This window comes from Rhineura floridana, chromosome 10 (assembly GCF_030035675.1).
Source record: "Rhineura floridana isolate rRhiFlo1 chromosome 10, rRhiFlo1.hap2, whole genome shotgun sequence".
Classification (NCBI taxonomy): domain Eukaryota; kingdom Metazoa; phylum Chordata; class Lepidosauria; order Squamata; family Rhineuridae; genus Rhineura; species Rhineura floridana.
Window position 1 is genome coordinate 89,834,143 of NC_084489.1, and position 10,163 is coordinate 89,844,305.

At 48.0% G+C, this 10,163-nt stretch overlaps 1 protein-coding gene across 5 annotated transcripts in view; it reads left to right on the forward strand.

The window, feature by feature from the left end:
* Positions 1-10,074, forward strand: part of LOC133364921 (zinc finger protein 398-like) — a 45,395-nt gene extending 35,321 nt beyond the window's left edge. For 3 of the 5 annotated variants that reach the window (XM_061585972.1, XM_061585975.1, XM_061585973.1), the window contains one exon: positions 1,367-4,643. In XM_061585972.1, coding sequence (XP_061441956.1) covers positions 1,367-2,994 — 1,628 coding nt within the window. In that variant the 3' untranslated portion in view covers positions 2,995-4,643. Of the gene's footprint in view, positions 1-1,363; positions 4,644-10,001 lie in introns of those variants that run through there. The other 2 variants (XR_009758058.1, XM_061585974.1) reach the window with 2 other exon arrangements.
* Positions 10,075-10,163: the final 89 nt, after the last annotated feature.

The window sequence follows — 10,163 nt, forward strand, 5'->3', positions numbered from 1 at the left end:
TCGGAAAGTAAAATCTGATTGAGGCAACATAGCCTTTTAAGATGCTAAGGCCAAAACCTGCATTTATTCTGTGCACCTCGGGGGAGAGAGAGTGTAAGATCTTACTTGATAATGGCATGCCTTGGAGTCCTTGCCAGTTGTTGCACTTTCTGTTTGTCCTTATTTTGTGTGAAGTCATGCTTTTTGTTTGCTTTGTATAGTCATAAAATTTCAGTTAAAAATATTGAAACAAAACCGAATAAAGATGTCTTAGCCTGGCACTGAAAAGATTATAGTGTCACTGCCAGTGTATCCAAGTATATATGGTTGACTAGATCACCGCACCTGCATGTTTGTCCAACGGCAGATTTGTCTCAGTCGTATCTCTTTGGGGGTGGGCATTCCAGAGTTAGGGCACCACCCCAAAAAAGGCTGTCTCCTCAGTGCGTGCATAACATCTGCCTAGGAGGAGACTATGAAAGGCCTCGACTAGAGATCTTAAGACCCAAGTAGAAAGGCATGCAGGAAATTTCTTCTTCAAGTATGTGGGTCCCAAACTAATCGTACATGATGACCTCTGGAATTAGTGGTGCAGCTTCAACCCCTTCTAGAACTAAACTATATTTAAAAGCAATAAGACCATAAAATCATCCAATAAAATTTAAATGTAGGCCTTTAAAAGATAAAATCCATACTTTGAATTGAGCCCAGAAACAAAGCAAATGCAACTGACATAATAAGGTCTCTCCTCCTACAGTTAGCAATTTGGCCACTGTGGCCTGATTTAGTTGATGTTTCTGAACACTCTTCAAAGGCAGCCTTATGTGCGCAGGCTGGAGTTGAGGATGGTCATCGGGTGTGTGGAGAGCCAAAGGCCTCAGACATCTCCCGTCCACTGTGGTAGCTTCAAGAACCTTGAACCTTGGTCCCAGGCTATGGTCTGAAGCAGAGCTTGGAAAAGTTACTTTTTTGAACTACAACTCCCATCAGCCCCAGCCAGCATGGCCACTGGATTGGGCTGATGGGCGTTGTAGTTCAAAAAAGTAACTTTTCCAAGCTCTGGTCTGAAGGCACGTGAGGCCAGCTCCCTGCTGAAGCTAAGCAGGGTCAGGTCTGGTCAGTGCCTGGATGGGAGACCACCTGGGAACCATATGTAAGCCGCCTCGGGTTTCTATCATGAAAAGAAAGGCGGGGTATAAATATAATAAATAAATAAATAAACCTTAACGTTCCTGTGTACCCTGGCTTGCCGCTTGCTTAGTGCTTGCATTCCTGTGTCTTGTGTTAGTCACTTGAGCCAAGGGCAAAGCGTCTGCTGTGGGGGAGAACTCACCTGTATAATGCCTGGTTCCCTTCTGTTTTGTTCTTTTCCCCCCCACCCTAGCAGAAATCACAACGCAGGCAGAGGAAGATGGAACCCACATGAAGCCTTTCTTGCTCAGGCACCCGCCTGGAAGAGCTACACCTCACAGCCCTGGGTCAAGTCTTGCTCACGGTGCTCAGCCGGGCACTGATGTGCAGCCCATCGAGGAGAAGTCAAGAGGCTTACTGAAGCAGCTTTACTCGTGTTCAGACTGTGGGAAATTCTTCCAGCACATGCAGTCCATGCTCGATCACAAGAAGACTCACTGCCAGGCACACCGGTTTAAATGCATTGAATGCAATAAGAGCTTTGGCTGCGAGGATCAGTGCACACCTAAAGGCCGCCTCCCAACCACCTGCCCTGACTGCAAGCAGCGCCTGCGCAAGAAGCGCTCCAACTGTGTGCACCCTGGGGACACGCAGCCCTTTGCCTGTGCCACCTGTGGGGCCACCTTCAGCCAGTGGTCAATGCAGCTTTTGCACCAGAAGAGCCACCAGCGAGTCTGGAGCCGCTCTTGCGATGACTGTGGGGTTGGAGTAGAAACCATCCAGGAGCTCCAGCGCCATCGGAGAGCTCATGCCATTGTCGGGAGGGCCCAAGGGTGCACCAGTTGCCCACGGAGCTTCCTTTCCTCCTCTGAGCTTGCAGATCATCGGAGGACCCATGCCTCAGGCTGGCCGTTTGTCTGCAGCTGGTGCCAGACTGTCTTTGTCAGCCAGAAGGTGCTTGCCACGCACCAGGAGCTGCATGTGGCTGCAGTGAAAAAGCTGCTTCCAAATATCAAGCTCAACTTTGCCTTCAACTGGCGAGAGTTCTTGTCTGAGCAAATGAAACTCTGCCTGCATTCCAGTGGCTCTCCAAGGCAAGCACTCAGCGAACTCCTCCAAAAAAACGCAGAGCTTTGGCCTTATCCGTGCACAGAATGTGGCACAAATTTCTTCAACCAGTGGGCGCTTGCAAATCACAGGTGTGCTCCCTCAGTGAAGGCACCTGCCCAGTCTGTAGCAAGCAACAACAGCCTGTTTCAGCAGGGAACTGAGATACGGCCGGTCCCTGCCACAGAGCGGCCATTTCAGTGTCACTTTTGCGACATCTGCTTTCCCCAAAAGGAGTTGCTGGTAGAGCACCAGGATGTGCACAGCAGAGGGCGGGCATTCCAGTGCCCCCATTGCAAGTGCAGCTACGTCTGCAAGGAGGCTCTCGCCAACCACGTGCAGAGTCACTTCACGTGGAAACCTTTCCACTGCTACATCTGTGACAGGGACTTCACCCAGCCAGCAGCGCTTGAAGAACACCTTAGCACTCACATTGTGGAGCGCCCCTTCAAGTGCAGCCAGTGCCCGAGAAGCTTCATGACCTCAGGGCTCCTGAGCAAGCACCAACAAGGCCACGTCGCAGGGAAGCTGCACTTTTGCAACTGGTGCACGAGGCAGTTTGCTCACCCTGGGCTCTTGAAAAAGCACTTGCTCTCCCACAACCCCACAGAGCACCCCTTCCAGTGTGACCAGTGCATGAGCCGCTTTGTTTGCCAAGGGCTGTTGGATGAGCATAAAAGGAAGCATGCGGAAGAGGAGCTGCACCACCTGGGACAAATGCAGCGGGAAGTGAAGAAATCTTCTCCAGCCAGCAATGGAAATGGTTCTTCTGACTGAATGGGCCAGCTGTCACTCATGAAAAGACTAAGCTTGGGTGGCCGTCTGGCCCTGGAAGGACTCTGGTTTAGCTTCCACCCCCTTTGTCCTTCCAAGTAGCTGTCAGGTGCCCTTTAAGCATCGTGTGGGAGAGGTGCATTAATTACATAAATTCATAAATCACTTTCCACATATATGACCCAAGGCTATTTACAAGACATATGCTTAAAAACAACTGAAATGAATTTTAAAACAGTACAAGAACTGAGTTTAGGTTTAAAAACAGGACAAAATGAACACCTAAGGCAGAGACCTTTGCATCTAGCTGGAGAAGCTTTTTGAAACTTGAAATGTCTCCAATTATTTCCAGAAAGTACAGAATAGTAGGTTTTCCTGTGGGTTCCCACCGCAGTGGTCTGGGACATTTACAGGGTTGAAGCCATGTGGATGGGGTAGATTGCATGGGTTGTTCCCATGCAATTTGGGACTGCAGGGTACTGTTTATCTGGGGAAGATCCACCTGGTTGGCTCTACCCACCTGACTGCGGGCCTTTAAATGCTACAGAAGCACCATAAGATGGACCGCCCTGTGAGAGTACATCCCGCGATGCTCCTGCAATGATATTGTTCTGCTCCATTTGGAACGGCTTTATGCATTTTGTAATTCTAATGCTTTTACCTGCTTTTATAGTTGCATGTTCTAAATAACTCTGACATGTGAAGGGCACCTTTTTGAGGGCACCAGTTTTCAGGGTGGCAGCTGGAAAAGGGGACACTCCTGTGAGCCAACAGGGCCCGACCTTTGAAACTCAGATGAGCGATGGTGATGCCCACGTTAGGCACGTTTCCTCCTTGGGGAGATGGAGACTAGAGGACCTGAGAATTACCATGGCAACAGCTAAAGGGACAGCGATACCCTTTGGGAGAACTGAAGGTGGGGGTGGGTGGGGATAGTGTGCTGTGCTCTATTTGTCTCCCGATATTTTCACAGTAGGACAGGGAGGAACCTGCATCCCATTCAAGCAGAAATGAGGCCTACAATGGGCTTCTGCCAAGTTTCTCTTGTTTTTAAAAATGTTTTTAAATTTAATTTAAATTAAATTAGCAAATATTCTGAGTGGAACGAAAGAGAACAAGCTGACTTGTGGCTATGCTTTGTTAAAAGTCAAAAAGGGCCACTTTCCTGATGATTTATACCCAAAAAGAGATTCTTTCCTCAGATTCAGGGATTATGCATCAGAAAAAATAAAAGAAGTGACTGAGGAGGAAGGATGCTTATTCAAAACCAAGGCCAAGAAGCCTTACAGGAGTAGAAACTCCCCTTGGAAACTTGTGATCCTTCTCCCTCTGAGGTAAAAAAACCAATGGGATTCCTGTTCTTATGTGCCTTCAAGTCAACGATGACTAATGGCGACTCTATGAGTTGGCGCTCTCCAACAGCATCTGTGTTGCATTTTGGATACTCTGTTCACAGGGTTTTCGTGGTAAGAGATATTCAGAGGTGGTTTACCATTGCCTTCCTCTGAGTCTGGATGCATCTTAGTCTGGTGTCTCAGCTTTGACCATTCCACCTTGGGTGCCCCTGCTAGGAGTCGAGCCTCTTGGTCTAGACTCCTGACGGCATTGCTCTCCGCTTCTCCAACACTCTTAAACCCCCTCCCCACGTTAAGGTATGCATCTTAGGTTCGTTCTGCACAATATAAGAAATGGACCTTTAGTGTGGCGGCACCTACTCTGGAATTCCCTCCCCTTAAATATTAGGCAGGCTAATCTTTGCTATCTTTTTGGCGCCTGCTGAAGACCTTCCTCTTTCAAGAAGCCTTTTAAGTTGAGACCTATCCCAGTCTGTGTCTGTGTTAGAATTGCTTTTAATATGTTTTTTTAAATAAGGTTTTTAACCCTTTTTTAAAAAATGTCTTTAACGTTGTTTTTTTAATGTATTTTAAGGTCTTTTTATGATGTTTTAAAGTGTTTTTGGTGTTTCTGTTTGCCGCCCTGGGCTCCTGCTGGGAGGAAGGGCGGGATATAAATCAAACAATAATAATAATAATCCTAGAGAGCAGCCTCTCCCAACCAGTGTGCCTCCAGATGTTGTTGGACCACAACTCCCATCTTTCCTGACCATTGGCAATGCTGGCTGAGGCTGATGGGAGTTGTGGTCCAACAACATCTGGAGGCACACTGGTTGGGAGAGGCTGCGGAGAGGGTGGGATTCCTGAGAGGAAAGGATTTGATAGAATCAGAATAGTAGAGTTGGAAGGGAATCCAACTTAAAGCATCCCCGCAGGTGGCTGTCCAGCTGCCTCTTGAATGTCTCCGGGGTTGAAGAGCCCACCACCTCCCTAGGTCATGGGTCCCATTGTACCGCTCTAACAGGAAGTTTGCACTCTGGCACTCTTTTAGCCTTTAAGCCAGCTCTCGGCAACGTGGTGCCCTCTGCAGCTGTGGTGGTTGGGACTGATGGGAGCTTAGTCCAAAACCTCTGAATGGCACCATAGAGCCCAAGGAAGAGCCTTGCTAGATCAGGCCAAAGAGGGCCCATCTGGTCTAGCATCCTTTTCTCGGCGTGTCCAACCAGATACCCCCATAGGAAGGCCCACCAGCAGGGCCTGAGTGCAACAGTCTTTTCCCCACCTGCAATTCCCAGCATACTGCCTCTGGTGGCGGCGGGAGAACAGAGCCATCATTGTGCCTAGTGGTCACTGATAAGTGCTCTTCCCACTTGTGATTCTGTCTGAAAACTGGCATTAAGAGGCACACTGCCTCCAACAGTGGAGGGCAGAACACAGCTGGCATGGCTAGTAGCCACTGATAGCCTTAGCCTCCATAAAGGCACTCCTCTTTTGCCAGTTGCTCAGATTGTCTTAATTTTCTCCTTGATGCTTTGGGTGGTTTTAGGGTTGCTGTGGTTTTTCAGCTCCGTTTTTCTGTAGTTTTGTTGTGGGCACCTTGGCAGTTCTTAAAGCTGAAATGTTATATAAAGTATGATTTTATAGACTCAATATAATATTGGCAGGGCTGCCCCTCTCTCCCCCCACCTGCTGTCAGAGGCAAGCACAAGAATGTGCCCTTGTTTTCAACCTCTTTTTCACACTCAAAAGGGCTAGAAACTTGCTTAATTCAACATCTGTTTTAAAACGTTCTCAGGATGCAGGCTAAGCACCATCCTGGCCTTGACCTAATTTGGCAATGCTTAAGACGTGAATTATGATTATCATTATTATTGCTGCAGTTAATAACTGGCAGATGAACCCAACAGCGAGACTCTACTGAGCCAGAGCCTCATTGGACTTTGGGGGATGCCCATTTACCCCAGGCTCCCTGTGTTGTTGACTGATCAGTCAGGTGATGGGAGTTGTAATCCAGCAATGTCTAGAGCAGGTGTATGGATCTTGGGGCACCCAGGCCTTGGTGGGCTCCAGCTTCTATCAGCCCCAGCAAGTATGGTCAACAGCCAGGGATGATGGGAGTTGTAGTTCATCAACATCTGGAGGCCACAGGTTCCCATTCCTGAACTAACCCACTGTAATCTACTCTTTACTGGCTCTCCAGAGCTTCCTCCCAGCATCCTTTAAACTGCAGAGAGCAAGGACTGGACCTGGGCCCTTTCCCATGCTCTTCCACTGAGCTATCTGACACACACACCCCAAAAAAGGATGGCAGGAAGCATACAGCACTTTTCCCAGAGGGTGGGCAAGTGTATGTAGCTGTTTGCTTGTCCTGTCTCAAGGGCACAGGCTGAGGTTGATGGGCTTGGCAGCTGTCAATGCAAGATTAACATGTACTGCTTCCTTTGCCAACCTCATGCCCTCCAGATGTGAGAGAGCCAGCACATCTCTCAACTGATGTTCTGATGTCCAAAACATCTGGAGGGCATCAGGTTGGCAAAGGATGCTGTACTGTTGTGGTCTGGGGATGGAGGCTGCTGTTCTGGGATTGCGGAGCAAAGCATAGTGGCCTAAATGAAACCTTCTTTCAGATTTGTAGTTGACCAGCTATGAGAGTAAGGCTTGCATTTTCCTTAGAGTCTGCTCCTGTGCGTGAAATAAGGTTCCTTCGCTTCCCCCTCTCCGCACAGGATGTTCCTGACCCCTCCTGTGTTCATCAGGGGAGGTCCAATATCACTGCATCTGTGGTGTAGCTGCCACCTTAGCATTGGCTCTCTGGCACCTTCCACTTCTGAGCAAGAGAGGAACAGAAATGTCCTTGCCCTTGATCATAGAATAGTAGAGTTGGAAGGGGCCTGTGAGGCCATCGAGTCCAACCCCCTGCTCAATGCAGGAATCCAACTTAAAGCATTCCCGACAGATGGCTGTCCAGCTGCCTCTTGAAGGCCTCCAGCGTCAGAGAGCCCACTACCTCTCTAAGTAATTGGTTCCATTGTCATATGGCTCTGACAGTTAGGAAGTTTTTCCTGAAGTCCAGTCGAAATCTGGCTTCCTGCAACTTGAGCCCATTATTCCGTGTCCTGCACTCTGGGACGATCGAGAAGAGATCCCAGCCCGCCTGTGTGGCAACCTCTCGAGTACAAGAAAAGTGCTATCCTATCTCCCCTCAGTCTTCTCCAGGCTGCCGTGTCTCCTGCAGTCCCCGGAGCTACAGACAGCCGCCTTAACTCTGCTCTCTCGCAAATAAAAAGTTGTCTTCATTTCCCCCCCCCCTTTCTTCCCATCGCCTGGGATGCAAGTTGCTGCTGCCACCCCTGCAGGAGTTTTGCCTGTGGAAAATAATTTCTTGCTGAAGAGCAAAGTCCCTCTGACATGCCTGCGCCCTCCATTACTAGGCTTTCTGGAGGTTTGGGAGGGCTGCAACTGGCTTGTAAGGAATTTGCAAATGTCCTGCGTTCTACCACTGTTGTAATTCACCTTGTAGCTGGTTGGAATCCATGCCGCAAACTGAAAGCAATTCCTGTTTTGGGCCTGCTACTAAGAGCAATGTTTTTTCCCACCCCCCAAATATTTAAGCTGGGATGAGCTCTGGAGATCCTATTTAGCTGGAGCGTGTGCTGGAATAGGTGCGAATGTCTCGCCTGAGCATGTGTGGAGTGCTTTTTCTTTGTGGTATAAACACACCAGCCCACTATTGGCAATTGAAAGAGGTCATCATCCCCAAACAGTGGGTGTTTCCTCTAAGTGGGTTTTGAACCCTTGTGCTTTCTGCCTTATTAAAAATTAATCATAGTCTGGTGTTTTTAAACAAAACCGGGAAATGTCTGAGGCATACTTTTGAATGATCCTGTTGGAGCTGGAGAAACAGATCCTCTTTGTATAGTGCCTGCCACGGTCCCTGCAATGGAAAGTTTGGCTCTTTCGCACTGGATGAGCCTAAACTGCACCTGTTGAGTTTCTGCACAAGAGTCCTAGTTAGGGAAGATGCACATGCTTGATAGCTCCGTACTGATTGGCAATTGCCTTTGGCAAATACTGCTGGCTTAGTATTCTTGTGCATTTGCAACTATGGACAGCAGGAGGAAATCTAAGGCCAGCAGGGGGCGCTTGTGTGCCTCATGCCAGACAATGATTAGAATGATCATAGAGAAAGGGGGGGGAAGGTTAGAGTGAAAAGCCCAGCTTGAAGTTCCAGTAAAAAATCGAAAGCTCCCATTGGCACAGACTTAAAACACCTAGAATGATATAGGCAGCCCAACAGACAGCTTTCTTTAGCCACCCATTTCTCCCCCCACCCCAGAACTGAAGATTGCTCATGAGGGGGGGAATAGACAAAGCCAAAATTTTAGCATAATTGTGATCAAGTAACAGGCTGTCCATCCAGAAACAAAAGCTGCAAAGCTGGAGTTGCATGCAGGAAGTCCCAGGTCTCTTTTGCTGTTCCAATTTTTAAAAAAGGATCAGATTGGCTAGCGGCAGGAAAGACCACTCAGTCAGGCCAGCCAGTCAGACCAGTCTTTGCCCACCTGGTGCCCTCCAGATGTACAACTCCTAGCAGTCCCAGCCAGCAGTCATAGCCCAAAATATCTGGAGGGCACCAGATTGGCAAGGGCTGGCTTAGAGGGTGAGGAAACAGCAATTAAGACCTGCACATTTGTGGCATCACAGTGTGACTACACGCTTTGGGGATTGTATGACAATGATATGTGCCTTCAAGTCAACGGTACAATATGGCTGCAAAAAACGCAAACGCTGTATTACGCTGCATTAACAGAAGTATAGTTTCCAGATCGCGTGAAGTATTAGTTCCCCTCTATTCAGCACTGCTTAGGCCTCATCTTGAGTACTGCGTCCAGTTCTGGTCTCCGCACTTCAAGAAGGATGCAGACAAACTGAAACAGGTTCAGAGGAGGGCAACAAGGATGATCAGGGGACTGGAAACAAAGCCCTATGAGGAGACTGAAAGAACTGGGCATGTTTAGCCTGGAGAAGACTGAGGAGAGATATGATAGCACTCTTCAAGTGCATGAAAGGTTGTCACACAGAAGAGGGCCAGGATCTCTTCTCGATCATCCCACAGTGCAGGACACGGAATAATGGGCTCAAGTTGCAGGAAGCCAGATTTTGACTGGACATCAGGGAAAACTTCCTGTTAAAGCTATACGACGATGGAACCAATGACCTAGAGAGGTAGTGGGCTCTCCAACACTGGAGACATTCAAGAGGCAGCTGAACAGCCATCTTTCGGGAATGCTTTGATTTGGATTCCTGCATTGAGCAGGGGGTTAGACTTGATGGCCTTATAGGCCCCTCCCAACTCTACTATTCTATGAGTCTTATGACTACAACTTATGGCGACCCTATGAATCAGCGACCTCCAAGAGCATCTGTCGTGAACCACCCTGTTCAGATCTTGTAAGTTCAGGTCTGTGGCTTCCTTTATGGAATCAATCCATCTCTTGTTTGGCCTTCCTCTTTTTCTACTTCCTTCTGTTTTTCCAAGCATTATTATCTTTTCTAATGAATCATGTCTTCTCATGATGTGTCCAAAGTATGATAACCTCCGTTTCATCATTTTAGCTTCTAGTGATAGCTGTGGTTTAATTTGTTCTAACACCCAATTATTTGTCTTTTTCACAGCTCATGGTATCTGCATATGAAAATATGCATCCCAAAATTCAGTTAAAACATTATTTGGCAAGAGCTGAGCTACCGTTGTCCTGTAAGTATCTTGCTCATCTGACAGGCTTTTTTCACAATCCAGTAAACCAATTATTTCCCTCCCCATAAGCCAAGCTCTAA